Here is a 19,719-nt window from a genome sequence, read left to right as displayed (position 1 = left end):
ACCAAGGTTTGAGCCCCTTTTTCATTTTAGAGAAACTTGAGCTGGAAATCCCGATGAGTACATGTATCATTCTTGCAAGAAAGAAGAGGCCTAATTAGTGAATCGTTTTTAACGAAAGGTTGGCTTCTTCATAGTGAGATGGAACACGTGAGGGCACTTTTCTTGAGGTGCTGTGGGTGGAACCCAGAGCTCCGACACTGGGGGACCTTCTCCACTCTGCACATCCATCTCATGGAATGTCTGGGATGTGATAGTCTGTGACCCTGATAGTTTTGATTAGTTTAGGTGTTTGAGTCAGGGTTTCTCAGTGTAGTCCAGGCTGTTCTGGAACTGGATCTGTAGAGCAGGCTGGCCTTGAACTCACAGAGATCTGCCTGCCTCTTCCTTCCCAGTGCTAGGATTAAAGACTTGTGCCACCACCGCTGGGCTAGTTTTGATTAATCAACTGTGAATTTGGCTATATTGTATCAGTAGATAGGACGTTTATTATACTTTACAGTTTAACTTCAAAAGGCTATTCCATAGAAGCTGCAATCAAAAGATATTCTCTAAAATATTTGTCACAACACAGAATAATAGTGATGCCTTCAGAAAACGTTTACACTCTTCTGGGTTTGAGCCTTAATCAGTTATGTGGAGCTAAATAAAGCAAGATCTACTTTTTTCCCACTTCCCTCTCTTAGCAGGAGTACTTAAGTTATCTCCTCAAGAGCCTTCCCAGTAATCCAGGCCATTGTTCCGCACGGAGTAGTGAATCTAGTTCAGCTGACTTAGGAGTGTGGACCAGCATTGTACTGAAGCAGCAGCGAGGGGAAATGAGGGCATCTGGATACAGCCGGGAGCAGCAGTGTCAGTTAAGATCAAATTTAGTCAAAAGAAGAAAATGGTTTTTGACATTTGGAAACTAAAAAGGATGTTTCAAAGATTCTTAACATACCATGCCATCTATGGCACTGGTTAACCGGAGGCATGTGTCCTAATTAAAAAGAAGTCTTTTCTAAGTTGCTGTTGTAAGGCCAGAGAAATCACTTAAGCCTTGGATGCTTTTAATGCTTTCTGCTGAAGAAAGCTAGCATGCTGTGAGAGTTCAACTCTTGTGATGCAGACGCAGGGTTTGTTAGATTGCAGGAGGTATGCAAAGTAAATATGAGAGAGCTGGGGGTTGTCGAACTCCAGTGCTGACCTGACCTTGGAAGGAGGAATGGCCCATGTGCTCCTTAGGCTGCTGTATGTGTCTGCACACATCACCACAAGGCTCTCAGAAAATGCCTAAGCCTGTCCCACAGACAGTTACAGGCCCCTTTCTCCTCCATGCTGTTCAGTTATGGCAAGAATGACTCAAGAGGACGTGAGCTTGGAATCAGTGTGCTTTAGACTTCACAGTGCTGTTACCTAAGTCAGTGGTCAGAGGCATTCTCATGACTGTCCACACGAAAGTCATGACATGCTGTGTATTTGTGTAACTCTACTGTTAAGCTTAGGCAGATAAATGGTGTCAGTAGAATATTAAAATTCTAATGGTATTGTTCATTAAGGCTTTTTGATGGTGGTGGGTTGGGCTTGGTGGGATATATGTAATTGCTGCACTCAGGTGGCTGAGGCATGAGGGTCAGGCCAGGTGTTTGTATCCCATCCCAACCAGCCAGTTGAAGAAAACCCTAAGAAAGTTAGTCAAACCTGTCTCAACTCTGTTCTGTAACAGTTGTTCGATGCACACTCATAGACTGTAAGTGCTGCTGAGACCGAGCTCATAAGGAATAAGGGTGATGCACACAGAGTAGAATGGTGCACACACATGCCGTGCAGTGCACTGCTGACCTCAGTCATCTCTATAGACTGGAGGCAAGGGAAAGGGGGCAAGTGAAGAACTTAAGACCCCATTTATTACACATCCTGCTGTAGGGAGGAATGACAAACCGTCACGTTTGCACTCTGTCCATGTCGACTCAGTCTTACTTTACAGACTCTACCCTTTCCTACCTTATGCTCTTTTCTGGTTTTGAGATAAAGTCCTGCTCTGTGATCCTGGCTGACTGATCTGAGTTCTCTATGCAGACTGGCCTCATCCTTGTTACTCTCTTCCTGTCTCTGCCTTCCCAATGGTGGGATTACAGGCATGTGGCCCATGCCTGGGGTGTGTGTGTGTGTGTGTGTGTGTGTGTGTGTGTGTGTGTGTGTGTGTGTGTGTGTGTGACTCTGCATGCACATGCCTGATTTTCCCCATTTTTTCTAGTTGCTGGCTGCTTTAGGCATCAGCCTCTATGAGCTGCTGTCTGAACTGACCTCCATCAGCCCTCCTAGTTAGCATCAGACCCCCGTCAGCTGCTATAAGAACTGATTTCAATTGCTGATGCCACACCTTGCTGCCTGACTCAGTTTACCTTGTGGGGTCAGAGCTGGCCCCTTTAACTCATGCTTATTTTCTTTTTCCCGAGTAGATACAAGTTTTGTAGAAAAGACAACTCTTTCCTACTTATTGTTCTCATGGGACTTTTAGAAGCAGCTAAAACCACCAACATGGAGCTTTCTGAAGCCTTCTGACAGCTCCCACGCTCAACCCTCATGTGCAGAACTTCAGGCTGGGGGCTGCTGATAGCTGCTAATGCAGCAGCAGCAACTGGAAAACAATACCAACAACCAAAAGAAAAGAAAGAAAGAAAAAAACCCACAAAAAAAAAAAAAAAAAAAAACTACCTAGCTGAGCTAAATATCTGCAAGACACTGAAGCATCAGGAAGCCAGGCAAGGTCTCCCTGGCAACCAGGAATAGGCAGACTTCTTGCAAGTCTCCCTACATTTGTGAGACAGACACCTGAAGACCTGTGATAAATTTACAGTCACCTTTAAAAGGCTTGGGCTTTCCCTTCCTCAGCCCCACTTTACAGCTCTTCCATAATTAGTCTCATTTTCTCACCTATTTCTCTATGTCATATGTCGGCCAGTTGGGCCCAGCTGGGCCCCGTGTGTGTGTGTGTGTGGGGGGGGGGGCTTCAGAACACAGGAGGCAGTAAAACTGCTTAAGGAGCAAAGAGCAAAAGAAAATAAAGGTTTAAAAATCCGGATCCTGGCCTCAGGAGCTCTCTTTGTGAAGAAAAGCCTGAAGTGAGGACTCCAGGCTTTGCCTCCTGGTGCTATTTTATTTGTTTGTTTGTTTGTTTGTTTGTTTGTTTTTATTGTTTTTTTAAACTTTTTTTAATGTTACCCCCTTTCCAGGCTTCCCCTCTGGAATCCCCCTACTCTATCCCCTTCCCCCTGCCTCTGTGAGGGTTTTCACCCACCCACCCCCCACACACTCCCATCTCCCTGCCCTGGCATTCCCTTACATTGGGGCATCTAGCCTTCACAGGACCAAGGACCTCTCCTCCCTTTGATGCCTAATAAGGCCATCCTCTGCTACATATGCTGCTGGAGCCATCTTTTTCTTGTTGATGTTTCTGCAAGTTACTAAGTTACTCACTGCTGCATTTCAACAGTGATAGCAGCATGTTAGCAACAGATCCACCTTGAGCTCCTCTAACCCACAATCTGAGTACCTCTGGCTAAGTTGACTTGTATCCTCCTGCCTCAGCTTTCCAAGTGTAGGATTGCCAGTGTGTGTTATCACATCTAGCTTTTGAATTACTGTTTATACAGATCAAATGTGTAGCTATGACTATAATACAATATTTATTACAGCCATTCTATCAGTAATACAAACAAATGAGGTTGTGCTTAAAGAGGTGGGAATGAAAAAGTTTGTAATTCCTCCATTTGCACAGTATGGAAATGCTCACCTGTTTCCATCCCCTTTCCTTAGGGCCATTTTAAGCGCCAGGTCGAGTTACTTTGCTACAATGCTGAGTGGCTGCTGGGCCGAAAGCTCCCAAGAGTGTGTTACTCTTCAAGGGTAAGTAAGCACACTGAGTCAGCGTGACTGGACATGATCATAGATGATGCTCTCACACAGCATTCTTCCTGTGTGTTCAGTAGAACATGGCTGAGATGGCAGAATCCCGTCATGGAGGAGTGAATTGGGCACAAAGTCTCATCCCTTCCCAAGAAGCTTCCCACAAATGATAACTGCTGGAAAAAGCATAATCGATTTTCTCCAGTGGACTGACAGTGTATCAGCCACACTCCAGGGCAGGCCCATGCTCAGGAACAGTTGGACACATAGGTTACTTCATGGATTTTAGTGGCTTTCCTTTTGTGATTTTTGTTATTTTAAGAGGAAAAGAACATAAAATTGGGGAAGATCTGGGAGACCTAGGAAGATAGGACAAAATATGATAAAAATAAAAATATACAAAATTCTCAGAGTAAGAAAAATTCAAACATAAAACATTTAACTTATATAAAAATCCATAGGTTCTATGGCTATTTTTGTTGTTTTTAATTTTTTAGATTATATTACACACGCATGCACATACGCGTGCACGTGCTTGTGCTCTAACCATTAAGCAACTTCTCCAGCCCTTGTCCTTTTTTTGATTCAGGGTTTTATTCTGTAGCCCTGGCTGATTAGAAATTTGCTACATAGTCAAGGCATTTGACCTCGAAATCCTCCTGCCTCTTCTTCCCAGATGCTGTGTGTAAGGTGGGCACTACCATGCCCAGTCTCATTGCTGGTTCAAAATTAATGGTATACTACATGTTATCTGAAGACTAGAGGTTAGCACTTCAAGTTAATGGGGAAATAGAATGTGCCATTGATGTTAATTAAACCTGCACTGTTTCTGGATTTGAAAGTTACTTTTTTTTTTTGCAGTATAACCCATGGAGAAATGAATGTTATGATGCACTTTATATATGGAGGAACTTTGGATTTTCCAGAAAAGGCCAATGTTGGGTATGTATTACTTTTTGGTAAGTTTAAAAAATAAATTTGTGTGGGTTCTGTTTTGTTGAACTATTTTGCCAGGAGTCAATGAAGTAAACTCATTCACTTTTATTGTCAATTTTGATTATATTTGAGGAATATGTAAAAACAGTAAGTCTGAGGCTCCAGAAGTGGCTCAGTTCTCAGCACGCATATGGAGGCTCAACTGTTGTAACCCCAGTTCCAACAGATCTTCTGCCCCCTTCTGGCCTCCCAGGACATCAGCCATGCATGTGGTGCACAAACATTGAAGGCAAAGCCTCCTACACAGTGAACTGCCACAGCCTTTAGAGCACCTTCCTTTGTTGTGTATGCCTCTGAGAAGTGAGGGAGTGAGGCGGCCCCACAGCTTCCCGCCCTCCTCACCACAACCCTGATGCTGTGTCAGTGCTGACGACTCTCACCTAAGAGTGTAAAGCAGAACATTAGAGTTATAACTCAGCTTTTTGTTCTGGACATATCATCAAGAAAATTATTGTGTATTCTGTGATTTTCCATTTGAGAATTATCAGTTAATATCTGTTTATTTTAGTCAGATACTGATCGTGGCTGATATGTATGGACTGGAAGGACTAAGAGAAGTAGCAATCTATGTTTTAAGAAGAGATTACTGTAATTTCTTTCAGAAGGTAATTGCTAATTCTAACAGGTCACCAGCTAATATGTGTTAGATTTTGAACTTTGAATGCAATCATGCTTAAAATTGTCACAACTCAGCTAATAAGCACTCACACTAAAAATAACACAAGAAATACTTATAAAATCAGAAAATAAATGTAATGATTTTTTTTAAGAAAAGTCAAACTGATATGGGAATTTATTGACAGTATGTATAGAATCTTGTATGACTCAGAGAGAGAGAGAGAGAGAGAGAGAGAGAGAGAGAGAGAGAGAGAGAGAGAGAGAGAGAGAGAGAGAGAGAGAGCAGCTGTGATCAACTCCATTTGTCCAAGAGCCCCACAAGGGCTTTGTTGATTTTCTCCTTTCCCTCTGCCATGTCTGAGCACAGCCCTTGTCGGAAGGAGTTTGAGCATGTTTCAGTTTGCACTAATTTACTGTCTAAAGAAAGAGCCTTTGTACATTATTAGTCTTAGATTTGTCATTCTTTAATATACTTTATGAATGTTAGTTAATTTTGCAAATTTTCTATAATTCACTGAGCATATATTTACTTAACAATGAGCAAAAACTCTTAAAAGAATTGTTTATGTTGTACTTTTTCTTAGGTACTTGATGCAATATTACCCATTGCCTGACTTGTAACTTTGTTATTTTAATAACATTTAAATGTTTTTACATTGGATAGGACCGTCTCTGTCCCCTGAGTTAGAGTAATGTAAGGACAGCTCCCTACCTCTCAGTCCCTGCTTAAGCACAGAAGAAGCTCGTGGCCATGTGGGCTCCTTTCCTCAGGAATCAGGCCCAGAGAAGAGAAGAATGGGAGATTGAACCACACTCTGTCCCATTCTCCATCTCCACAGAGATGGCCACAGGCTTAGTCTGAGAGGGGGAAGGCTTGGGTCGGATATTTCAGAAGTATTAAAGCAGTATTCTACTAGGAAAAAAAAGATTCGACAGATGTGGTTAAAAGTAATAGTTGGGAAAAATGTTTTGTGTTAGTATCCATTCTGGGCTGAGATTCTTCAAGAAACAGGCTTACACCTGTCTACACGGTAAAAGTCTCTTCTATAAGTAATCCATACACACATGTGCCTCTATTTTTAATATGTTCCTAAGTGTTGAGTTAAATGCATCTCCTTGTATTATATTTTCAGTAATCCACTTGGTGTCTTGTTAATTGGACAGATCATTTGCCGACACTTTAATGGATTTAACGGCTGCACAGCCTGCATGTAATGTGAGAACCCAGCCATCGCACCGAGAACCACAAGATCAGCACTTTATAGTTTTAGTGGCTGAAAATGGGATTTAGGGTGGGGGTTTATTAAGACACGGGAAAACAGCTCCGTATTTGGCATGTCTCTCTGTGGGACATGCTTACTACATTTACTTTAAACTGGGCTGTTCTGATAATGAGTATTTGAGAAGATGATTTCTGCTTCTGCTGAGCTAATTCTCAAACATTACTGCTTTTATAGACTTTAATATATATTTTCGTAAGTGAAGCTTTGAATGTGTTATCATAAGTAAAAGGAAAAATGTCTTCATGTATGCATCACATGTATGCCTTTACAGTCCCCCCCCCACACACAGAGAAATAAATCAGTAAGCCCAGCTAGTGGTGGTACCATGACTTCAACCCCAGCACTCAGGAGGCAGAGGCAGGCAGATATGTGAGTTCAAAGTTCACTTAGTCTACAAAGTGAGTTCCAGGACAGCCAGAAAAACCCTGTCTTGAAAATTAGTAAATAACATTTCTGAAGAAAAGCATTAATATACAAAGCAAACTATGTACATTCAGTTGTTTATTAATTTCTGAGACAGGATTGTACGTATCCTGGGCTGAAGCTAAGAGTCACCTCCTGCTTTCACTTCCTTGGTGCTGGAGTTACAGGCATACACCAGCACACCATTTTATATAGTGCTAGGGTTTGAACCCCAGGCTTCATGCATTTTAGACAAGCTCTCTGCCAACCAAGCTACATCCCAAGCCCTACATTAGGTCCTTAAATACTAATGTAACACCTTCCAACAGCTGAACGATCAAGTTAACAGTAGTTCTTAATGTTAAAGTTTGAAATTGCTGACCTGATTAGAAGGAAACATTTTAAAAGAAGTTTTGATCTGCTTTTAGAGCAGAGAGTATTTAAAGGTATACTTCAGTGACAGATTACTAATCATCTTTAGTATCCTATAAACTCCCAGCTGCAGCTAGCAAATGAGTGTTGGTTTTCTCAGGTTGTTAGGCATAAGACAGGACACAGTGAAACTACCTAACCTCACCTCTCCTTGGACGAATTATTGGAAGGACAAAAGTGCCACATGGCTGTCTCTCGACAAGGGGAGTCCACAGTGCCGGCACGGCTGCCTGTCTGGGACAGAAGCAGCAAAAACCCAAGAAAAGCACTGCCTGCTATAAGGAGCCGACAGTTCTGCTACAGAGGAAGCTCTAAAATGGGGTTTTAGAGTTCAGCGTAGCCATGGCAGTGGGGAAGCGTTTGCAGGCCAGAGGAGCCTGGTTGCTTTGATGTGTGTGAGTGTGTCTGTCTGTGTGTATATTATGTGTTTATGTCTATGTGTCTGTGTCTGTGTGTATATTATGTGTTTATGTCTATGTGTCTGTGTCTGTATGGGTATATGTCTGTGTGTGTCTGTGTTTGTGTGTCAGTATGTATGTCTGTGGGTATATGTTATGTGTCTCTGTGTGTCTGTGTCTTTGTGTGTGCCTGTGTGTCTATGTGTGTGTTTTTCTTTCATAATTTATTTTATTCACATAACATCCCAATCATATACCCCTCCCTCCTCTCTTCCTCGTCCCACCCTTACAAATCCTTTCCCCATTATCCACTCCCTTTCTCCTAAGAGAAGTCAGCCTCCCCTATACTTGGGTTCCATCCCACCCTGGGACATCTAGTCTCAGCAGGACTAAGCACATCCTCTCCCACCAAGGCCCAGCTGGTAGGGAAGGGGATCCAGTGGCAGGCAACAGAGTCCGAGACAGCCCCACTGCACTTGTTAGGGGACCCACATGAAGACCACACTGCACATCTGCTTCAAATGTGTAGGGGCCTAGGTCCAGCTCCACCATGCTCTTTGGTTGGTGGTTCATTATCTCTGAGCCTCCATGGGCCCAGGCTGGTTGACTTGTAGGTTTTCTTGTGGTATCATTGACCCCTCTGGCTCACTCAATCGTATTCCCTACCCTTCCACAAGATTCCCTGAGCTCTTCCTGATTGGCTGTGGTCTCTGCTCTGTTTTCTTCTGCTGCTGGATAAAGCCTCTCAGAAAACAGTTTTGCTGGGCTCCTGTCAGCAAGCATAGCAGTATCATTAACAGTGTTAGGGGTTGGCTCTCTCCCATAGGATGGGGCTCAAGTCTCTGTTCCATCTTTATCCCTGCTCATCTTGTAAGCAAAACAGATTTGGGGCTGAAGGTTTTGTGGGTGGGTTGATGTTCCTCTCCTTCCTCTGGGAGTCCTGCCTGGATACAGGAGGTGGTTATGTTAATAGGACCCATGGAGCCTTAAGGTTATTGTGGTTTGATGTATCACAGTTATTTGCTAATAAAGAACTAGATGCCCCATTTGCCAAGTAGTTGGTGGCGGAGGAGGGGGGGGAAGAGACTCTCCTGGTAGCAAAGACTGGTTCCAGAGGTTTCTGAGGAATGCTGAGTGGAAGCTTTGGTCTATGTGTAGCAATCCTTCTGTTTACCCTGTTAGAGCACAGCCTGTGCTGAGCCTGGACTGTTAGTTTGGGGTGCAGTTAGGACATGCAGTTTTGGGGGTTTGGAGTTTGAGACCTAATAGGTGGTTGGAATCAGGCCTTACAGATTGGCTTTGTATTGACACCCCGTGATTATGTGCAGGTTTCTCTGACTAGTTTTCAGTGCTGAATGTACCATTGCAGATGTGCTACAGTTCACTCAATTTTGTCCCCAAAGTGTGACTAAAGCCTCTTTAAACTTCGATGTACAGTGTTTGCATGGAAAGGTTATTTTAAGAAGAAAATTAGATACTAACCAGAACATGGCAGCAAGTATATTTCTGGAATTAGTTAATTCCAGGCAAAGAATTAAGTGTAGGAAGTGAATATTTTTCAAAATGTGTCTTATAAATTAGCATTAGTGTTTGTTTTGATTTAAAAAAGAAACAAAACAACCTAAAAAATAGCCTGGGAGCTACCAGAGACTGAGCCACCCACCAAAGAGCACACAGGGCCAGTCGGAAGCCCTGGCACATAGGTAGCAGAGGACTGCCTGGGCTGACCTCTCTTGGGGAGGATGTCCCTAATCCTCCAGAGACTTCATCCCCCAGGAAGGAGGATGCAAGGGGGGGGGGAGCACCTTCTCAGAGGCAGAGGGGAGGGGGGTGTGGTGAAGAACTCTGTCTGGGAGGGAGAGTATGATGGGGCAAAGTTTGTGATGTAAATAAATAAAAATATTTAACAAGTTAAAAACAAATAAAAACCATCTTTCTTCTGCCCACTGCTCCCATCTTTACTTCCACTGTGGTCCTTTTCTTCACACCACACAGTCCCCCTCGGCCTTTATGCTGTGCACATCCCGCTGTGCTTCCTTGTCCCTTGTTGTCCTCCAGACCCCTTCATCTTTTCTCATAGTCCCCTTTCTATGGCGTGCTAGAGAAACGCACATGTATACACACACACACACACACACACACACATACACAGGTGTATATGAACTTTAAATTATATCTACATGTGAGAGAAAGCATGTAATACTTATTTTTCTGAATCTGGATTGTTTAATTTCACATCATGATCTCTAAAAAGTAAAATTTCAGGTTTATTAAATTTTGAATTGTATGTATTTGTTTAATGGTTTAAGTATATAAATCAGCATTTCTTTATGAACTTCCAACCTCTGTAAATTAAAAAGATTAAATATGATTTTTTAATCAATTTTAGCCTGTTCCCAGAATGTGGGCATCGATTCTAGAGTGCTTAATCATTGCTCATTCAGTCGGAGTGGAAAGCCTTTTTGCTGACTGCATGAAGTAAGTTACCTTCTGTCCTGCTGTTAGTGCATGTCCTTTATATACAGTACATATGCTTATATAATATACACTCTTACCCTCCAAAGTTTGTGGGCAATTGTAACCTTGATATGTGTTTTCAATAGAGTTCAGGGTGTTAGTTCTTAATTGTACCAATTGAGGAGGCGTTGGATTTAGATGTAACTTAAAATGTGTGGGGTCAGTTTTGTTGACAGTGAGCCATGGCCATGTAAAATGTGCACATAATCAGCATGGGTTTAAGTACCTGTCTCTGAGGACGAGCTATGCGTGAAGATGTGGGTGCGGTGTGGGTGTGGTGGGGGAGTCTTGCAAGCATCATGGCCAGCAAGGTGAGAATGAAAACTCAGTTAGGTCTGACTGGACCCGGTGGTTTACTGTCATAAACACAGTACTATGAGGAAACAGTTTCCAGGCAACAGTCATTCCGACTGCACACTAAAGCTTAAGGTGTGGCCACTTAAAAACTCCTTTACAAAGTACATGTGCTATAACCCTTAGGATGGGCTCTATTAACTGGAAAATAGGGAAGGAAAGTCCAGAGGACTTGGGTGAGGTCTGGCTCTAAGTATTGCAAAGGTCACCAGGTCATTAATAACATTCACTCCCAGACTTCTGGGTGGAAACACTTTTTCCTGCATGATTAACATCCAGTTTCTTCAATGGTTTTCTGTGAGCATGGTGACCTCATGCCCTCTATATTACATTTCTGAAAAGGAATATAATTAAGTCTTTCTTAGAGTCCATAAAATTAACTGAGAGTCAGTCACAATATGTAATACTGTTTATATGATTGAAAACAAAAATATTGACTTTAAAATTTTTCATTCCTCTAACTTGGATTGTTTTGTTTTAACAGCTTCATTATAAACCATTTTGCAAGATTTTGGTCGGAAAGAAGCTTTGCAAATGTTCCTCCTGAGATTCAGAAAACGTGTCTCAGTATGCAGATTCAGTCCTTAGTGAGTACAGTCTGAACATTGTGCTTATGTGCATCAGAACATGTATGAACGCTGTGCTCACGTGCACATCAGAAAGTTTACTCAGTCTGCGGTCCTCACAGTGATTTAAATGCAGAAATCGAATGTTAATGTTTCTGTAAAAGCAAGATGACAGTCACAATATCTCAGGACCAAATTGGAGATCCCCACCCTAAGATCGTGTCGGTCTGAGGCCACCCTCAGTGCTTACCTCACTAGTCTGGGGTTCAGTCAGATAGGGTCACCTACTATGAGGTAGATGTTTATGAACATAAGGGTTTCAGAAAGGAAGGTTGTGAATTGGTTCAGCAGTCTAGGAAAACAGATTACCAAGGTGATTCAGAACACCACACTGGACCATCTCAGTGGCACCATCTCCCAAGGGACTCGGCTGCCCACCTGGTGGCAGGTTAATCTGCATTAGGCCACTTCCTTCGTGGAAGAGATACATTTGTATTCGTTATAATAGGCATTCTCTGGACACGGATTTGCCTCCCTGTTTCTGGTATTCTACACAGTACAACAAAGACTAATAAATTCACTCACAGAAACTAAAAACAGCAGCAGGCTCCCGTTTGTATCTCATTGAACTATGTATTTCCCTATTATTCTGAAACTACTAGTCTGCTAGAACAGAGCAGGACCCTTAGATGATAAGTGCAGTGCCATACAGGTGGCAGTGCCTTCCAAGACTGAGGCACCGTCTTCTAAGATGCACTGTGCACCTAAGTCAGCCTTGGATTCAAGGTGCTGTTTTTCTTGTAGTGGAAATTTCTATATCTAGAAATCAAGATGGGTAACTGGGAATGGCCCCACACAGAATTGCTCCTGGTGACTCGTTAGCAAAGATTTGCCTCCCTTCAGGGCAACTTTGGGCTCTGCTTTTGTAGCAACCTTAGCAGCAGAGAGAAGAATGCATCTGTCTGGGAGCGGATGCAGCAACGACTCCATTGAGCTGGCAGCCGAGACAGCCTTCCTCTGGCTGGTTTGTAAGCCACTTATGAAGATGTGGAAGTGATGAGCTTGACTGTAGGGGAGCCTGGGCGGCAGCTCTCCCCTGGGCATCAGGCAAACCACATCTGGACATAGTTGCAGTGTTGCACCGGGTACTATGCATAAAATCAGTAGGAAACTATAACAACGTAATTTATGAGCATTGCCAATAGCGGCCCAGGTTATTTAGCAACAATAGTTCGGCCCATTCTTCCAGATCAGGAGCCATACACAGCAGAGGCAGCTGCCAAAATCACAGGGACTGTAGAATCAGGAGTGTAAAGTGACATTGCATAAACATCGATGACCGTGAGTGTGTGTCTGACGACTAGTCAGATGTCTTAATTTTCATGTGTGACCTTGTTGTCCTACCATCCAAGACATGCTGCCGCCAGCTTACTTTGCCCCGAGGACTGAGTCTGTTGGAAGAGTGGTGAGGATCACACAGTGTGGGAAACCCAGAACAAGGAAAGGGTTAGCATGCTGTACAGTGATATCTGTCACTTTAGGAAGCAGCATGACTTACTCTTTCCACTGGGAACAATGCACAGCGCAGTTCTATTCCAGTGCCAAGCTGACAGGAGGAGACTGACCAGACTGTTGTAACATGTTTGTTGCCTGGCTATGATAAAATGTCCTTCTGTGTCTATTTCCAGTTAGTTACCACACAATCAGCATCATGACCAAAACCAACTTACGGGGACCCTTCCAGACATCAGTCCGTTACCACAGGAAGTCAGGACAGGAACCCAAAGCAAGAGCTGCTGCAGACGTCATGGAGGAGAAAGGCTTACTGGCTTGCTCCCCATGGCTCGCTCAGCCTCTTCTTACAGCACCAGGAAGAACTACCAACCCAGAGGTAGCACTGCAAGTTGAGCTGGCCCTCCCACACATACCGTTATCAATCAAGAAAGTGTTCATAAACTCTTTCACATCATTATCAATCAAAGTGTTCATAGGCTAATCTGATCTGGGAGTTTACTCAGTTGACATTTTCTCTTCTGGATTTTCTGTGGCCTTCAAACTACAGCATCTATTCTCTCTCTCTCTCTCTCTCTCTCTCTCTCTCTCTCTCTCTCTCTCTCTCATATATATATACATATATATATATGCACATACATACATATATATACATATATATACATACACACACACACACACACACACACACACACATATATCTTTCCTTTTCTCTATCTCTGTGACTCTCTCCCTCCCCCTCTATCGCTATGTCTCCCTCCCCACCCCACCCCCACCTCTCTTTCATACAGTCCTAATCAGCCCTGTCTTTCTGACTAAACCGTGGGAAGTGACATGAGGTGCCTCTTCCCAGGAAGGGCTCTGTCACCTACTGTTTTGTATTAGTGTTCCTCATTACTGAGTGGTTACTCCTGCTCTTGAAGGGGTTATAGCTGTAATTTGGTTCAGTAGAAGCATTATTTACTATACTAGTGGTACCCATAAGTCACGGTGTTTTATCAGACAGGTACAGTTTATATCTCACTCATTATTTTTGTGAAATTTAATATGACAGGTACTGCCTTTATTTCATAGACAGAGAAGAAAGGCTGGATGTTAACGACAAAGTTAACCAGGTTTAAAATGCATTGCCGCCATTCTGAAGACATTGGTGTTTGGGGCCATGTCAGTTTTGTTTGTAATCTAGCACCGTCTGCCCAGGTGGCACTGCCTGAAGTAAGGTGGGCCTTCCCAATCAGTCATTGATTAAGAAATGGCCACAGGCCAGGCCGGTGGAGACAGTCCCTCAGTTGAGTTTTCTTCTTTCCAGGTGACTCTAGCTTGTTTCAGGTTGACAAAAACAGAACAACAACAAAACAAAGGACAACTGACCAGGGAGACTAACCAGGGAGACTAACCAGGGAGACTAACCAGGGAGACTAACTAGGGCAGCTTCTCCTCATAGTACCTTATATGCACTTTGAATTTTGAATCATATTAACCTGAATTAAAATATTGTGTTTGGTCTAGAAGTATTACATTTTTACTTTGTACTTGAAGGTATTTAACATTTAGTGTTTATCAGATATTCAGATCGGTATGGAAGGAGTCTGTACCATCTGCTATCACTTTAGCGTGTCCATATTTTAGTTTCCTAATGGATTCCAAGCTAAGCTATCTTAGTGTCAAGTAAGTCTGATAGGCTTATACTATGCTCAGTGTTATTGCCGTTGAATGTAGCAGTCATACATGGTAAGCAGTTGGGAGCTGGCTGCCAGGCTCATTCGCATACCTGCATGTGTCTGGCTCCACTGTAACGCCTGCAGTAGAGTAAATCAGGCCATTACCCCAGCTCGGTGCGCGCAGCTGCTCAGGAGGTCGTCACAGGAGGAAATGGTAAGTGGACCTTAAAAGCAAAACGAGAGCTGAGGATGGCTGCACAGTTCCAGCACCAGCTGCTCTTCCAGAGGACCCAGCTTCAGTTCCCAGCACCTGCCACTCCAGTTCTGGGGGTTCTGATGCCCTCTTCTGGTCTCCAGGGGCACTACATGTTGTGATGGAGAGTCCTAATATAGGAAAATAGCCATACACATAAAATAAAACAGGAGTAAATAAGTAAAAAAACATGTACATGTGTGCACGCGTGCATGTGTTGCCTGTGATGATCAGAAGATGGTGTCCGCCTTTGGAACTGGAGTTGTAGATATTCATGAACCAGCATATAGGGGCTGAACCAAGTCCTTTGCAAGAGGAACAAGTGCTCCTCACCACTGGGTCTTCTTTCCAGCCTAGCAGAGGGTGTTTCTTCTGTTAAGACAATTGAAACATTATACATTTTAATAAATTACTATTAAAAGGAATAAAATGTTAAGGTTTAATGTTTATGAGTTAAAGGCACAATGGCATAAAAATCTATTATATAGCCTCAGTGTCTTGTCATAGTAGAAATCCAATAATCAGAGTTTTTTTATTGACCCAATTTGGTAGTAGTCTCTATAGTACAATGGTGAGCAAAAGCACACATTGAACATACATATGTTATGTTCATGTTTTAATAATTTTGTCTGAGTTAAGAGCATAAAAGAAGGCGATAGGTTCAGAAAGAATGTGGTCTGTGTAAAGCTCAGACAAGGCAGTGCCTTGGTTAAGTTCTCAGTACTTGAGAGAGTTCCATGCTGAGTGCTCAGTCTTTCATTCCATTGCTGTGCAAGAAACCCACCCCACAACTGAGCAGCTTACAACTATAATCTGTTCTTTCTAAGACTGATGTGAGGTGACACTCTGGCCCTTTGCTGATACTCTCTAAGATGACTCCTGTTGCCACAAGGGCTGAGCTGCTGCTGGACTCACTCTAGCCCTCTGTCTGTCAGGTGACAGAGGTAATAGTTAACTGCAACTTTGTTTTTTATAGAAAACACACCAAAAACTCAAAAGGATTTGATCTGCTTAGAAAGTTACTCTATGAACAGTAATACCAGCTAATTTTTCCAAATATTTCTAACATTGTAGAATCATGGAAATGCTGCTTTTCTTCTGATGGAAAGTGACAAGCTAATCATGGGCTTACCCAGAGTCAAGTGGACAGAAACAGCCCTGTCGATGGCATCTCAGCTCCAAGAAAAGTGTGTGATGTTTATTGTAGAAAACTTCTCTCAGATCATTGAGAGTGAGAACTTCACTCTTCTCTTGCAGGTACTATGTCAAGACTGTATGCTCTGGTTGGTCCCATCTCTGTGTTTTGGTTTTAATTACATAAGCATTTTTAAAGTCAGGTTGCCTTTGATTTAATTATTCTGGCCTGAGTAAACTCCACAACAGATGGCATATTTGCAGCAGATTTGTAGCCGTGGTGGACAGGATGCTTTTGGCTCACAGAGGAGAAGGCAGGAGGGAGTGCTCTGGCAAGGCACACTGTCCCTTGGGCCAGCTCTAGCCCTCAGTCACCATGGCCACATTTTAGAGGCCTACGTTATAAAGATAATGTTTCTTGACAACTCCGTTGTCATAAGGAGCAACTTTCTCTAAAATTAGTCACTGAATAAAGATGCTGTCTTTATTTCTTGGCTCTATTATTACAGCTGTATTAGCTTTTGAAAACCCTGTGCACACATATGTGTGTTGTGTGCCTCTGTGTGTATGTGCATTTGAGTGTATGTACACGTGTGTGTGTGTGTGTGTGTGTGTGTGTGTGTGTGTGTGTGTGCGAGTCTGTGTGTGCATGGAGTGGGGAGTGACTGTGCCCATGCAGTTTTTCAGTAAGTAATTGAGTATTGCAGGTAAGGAAGAGTGGCTTCGGTTTCAGGTGATATCATGTAGCCCACGACAGCTGTGTTGCTGTCACATCAGATTCTGACACTTCTCGTGTGTTTTCCATGTATTTTATTAAATGTCAAATTCTCTGTTTTGTAGTCACAAGCAATGAGCAGCACAGCTCATCTGTTGGACAAAATTTTTAAAGCAATTGAAGACAATATTACTGCTGAAAATAGCTGCTCTCTCCTTATGGCTCTGGACGCATTGCTGAATTCTGAAAGCACAAAGGAAATGGTACTGAATGCAACAGAGTTCACTAAAATCATGGAATATGGAAATGGTTTAAGATTTTAAGTTGTACATGCAGTTTTAAATGTTGCACAGGTCATTGAAGTTAGGTACTGGACACCTTGGACTTCATACAGCTTCATATATATATATATATATATATATATATATGCACACACACACACACATATATATATATATACATACATATATATAAGCATAGCTTGGGACTTAGCAATTTTATCTAGCACAGTTTAACTTTGGTATTTTTCTCTGATAATTACAGTAACTTGTATGTATAAAGTGTATATTTTAGTGTCTTTAATCATTTTTATCATTTTATCATTTAATCATTTAGTGTCTTTTAATCATTTAGTGTCTTTTATAGTATTAATAATTTCTTTTTCTAAATAAATCTTATTTTTAAATTAGATTGAGTAGGAAAAGTAAAAATGTAAATATCATTTATTTTTAAATGCAGCTAATCAGTGACAGTAAGATAATTATGAATTATTGGCATTATTCTACTAGAATTATAATGCATTTCATTAAATTTATTATTATTACATAGAGTATTTGACCTTGTAATGTCATAGTTGATATGAAAAGGTTGTAGAGGAAAGTGTTCACAAAAAACCCATTAGTGTTTTAAAATAACATGTAGCTTAAAGAGTAGCATTTGGCTTCGTGTTCACTATAAAATTCTGTTAATGAGTAAGCCTTCATAAATAGCATGTACTCAGTGATCTTAGAAATGTAACTGATGACATCATTGATGTAGCTTAGGAGTAAGTAGATTGGGGAAGGAATAATGACTGGTTGCTATGGTGATGTGGCTCACCAGCTGCTGATTTGTTGCTGGAGCACAGGGCTTTACGTGCAGGATCCAAGCTGTGCGTGCAAAGCTGTGGACCTTCCTGGTCCAGTCTGTCTATGCTGTCCGTCACACAGAGAGCTGGAAACGGGTGCACATAGACGACCAGCAGAAAATCCAAGCAGGTATGTTGTTCTTTGAGGCTTTTATTCTCAGATGATCTCTGTGAGAGCAGAGTTTGAAGGCATTCTGAATGCTAGTTAATTAGCATTTGTGAGCTTCTGTTCAGCGATGGAGTGATATCCAAAACTAGCGATGTGTTAGGCAGCTTGGAGAAACCATGTTTCGTGTGCTGTTCTTAGAAAATGAAACTTATTTCCTTTGTATGTAATAATCAATTTTTAATCCTCCTGTATATTTGCTATAATATTCCAGCCACATTTGCCTAAAAAATAAATATAAGCATCTCTCTGGGAGCTTAAATCCTATAGTCAGACCACCAAGCACACTTTCTCCCTTTGAAGGCGCATTTTACTAGAGCTTTGCATCTTTTTCACAGAACCTCTCCTTGCGCTTTTGCCGAGATTAGATGGCTGTATTTCACAATTGATTGGTTCAGGGATGCAGTGTGCGCTACTGCAGAGGGTCCCTCAGGAGCCAAACAGTGATCTCTGACATTTGCTAGGAGCTGTTTGAAACATTAGCATTAAACAAAAGATGCATGTCCCTCAGAAAGTGTGTGTGCTTTAAAATATTGAAATAGGATTCTGAGGGTGTGGAGCTAAAATGGCTTCGTGACTATTTTTAGGTTAAAGCAGGTGTCTCAGAAATAACTGCCATGTTCAGCAGCTCTACTTTTTTAAACTAAAGGACTATATTTTATGTAATAAACATTTTAGTGCTCTAAAACATGGAAGCTATGTATGGTAAATTATACCTCAGCTATGTTAAATTCTTAAGTGGTTAGACCTGCTTAATAAAGCAACTAGAAGTTATTAATTTAAAGAACAGTTTTCAAAGATATTCCTTTTTCATGTAATAAAAATCATCAAATCTTCTGAAACTGCACACTTTCCCTGTGCTTTCCTTACTGGTGTTAGAACTAGCTCTTCTTTCAGAGTCTAGATGTGAAGAAGGAAAGGCCGGCATCCCTTCAGCAGGCAACATTTGAGCTTTCTTCTGATTGGCAGCAAACTTCGCTTTTCTCCTTTTTAGAGGGATTCACAACAAAGTTAAATTCCAGTGTTCTGTAATCTTTCATAATAGCAATTAGAAATCCGTATGTTTACACAGGCTGACACACCTGGACAAACTGTCAGGGTGATGTGGTTAGGCATTTTACGAGCTTCTCCTGTAGTGAGGCTGCATTAATGTAGTTCTCGAATTGCAAACGTGTTGAACGTAAGGAATCCTGACTTGTGCGTAATTATTGCCTTGGGTCACCTTTGTTCTAACATTCTGAGCTTCTTACTGAGTCACTGATGTGAGAATTTTTATTAATTCCTGTGTGTTCTTGTGTAGTGATCTGCAGCAAGTCTGTTCTTGCCATCACCAGGGTTTCGTACTCTGCCATACAGCATGTATCCTATGGGATGGAGATTGTAGGTGTTTGATAGCTGTTTTGCTAATGTGTGTGTGTGTGTGTGTGTGTACACTTGAGAAATTACATGCACAAATAAATTCCTTATTCAAAGTAAAACTTCAAAACTTAAAACCCTATAAACCTTGAAAATCTGAACTAGATTTTACCCTGCATCATATTACTTTATATATTTTTCTGGTACCATTCCAGTTCTTGTTTCAAAATAATAATCACAAGTTTTAGTAGTTTCCACATAAACTTACTTATGAAGTGAGTTTTGCTCCAGTGAGGGTAGCATGACCTGCTGTATTTCCAGGGAGAACATGTTTCTCTTCTCTTT

The 19,719-nt window shown here is 41.9% G+C and overlaps 1 protein-coding gene across 1 annotated transcript in view; it reads left to right on the top strand.

Annotated features, from left to right (window-relative positions):
• The window catches only part of BTBD8 (BTB domain containing 8), a gene marked incomplete at its 5' end in the record, with an annotated part of 51,693 nt that overhangs the window by 20,813 nt on the left and 11,161 nt on the right, over window positions 1–19,719 (top strand). The window contains 8 exons of the mRNA XM_080925702.1: window positions 3,796–3,885; window positions 4,747–4,827; window positions 5,390–5,486; window positions 10,404–10,492; window positions 11,370–11,472; window positions 15,952–16,134; window positions 16,852–16,989; window positions 17,853–17,982. Coding sequence (XP_080781828.1) covers window positions 3,796–3,885; window positions 4,747–4,827; window positions 5,390–5,486; window positions 10,404–10,492; window positions 11,370–11,472; window positions 15,952–16,134; window positions 16,852–16,989; window positions 17,853–17,982 — 911 coding nt within the window. The remainder of the gene's footprint in view (window positions 1–3,795; window positions 3,886–4,746; window positions 4,828–5,389; window positions 5,487–10,403; window positions 10,493–11,369; window positions 11,473–15,951; window positions 16,135–16,851; window positions 16,990–17,852; window positions 17,983–19,719) is intronic.

Source organism: Micromys minutus (genome assembly GCF_963924665.1).
Source record: "Micromys minutus genome assembly, chromosome: 11".
In the NCBI taxonomy this organism is placed as follows: domain Eukaryota; kingdom Metazoa; phylum Chordata; class Mammalia; order Rodentia; family Muridae; genus Micromys; species Micromys minutus.
Note: the sequence above shows the minus strand (reverse complement) of the source record. Positions and strands in the feature narration are given on the sequence as shown.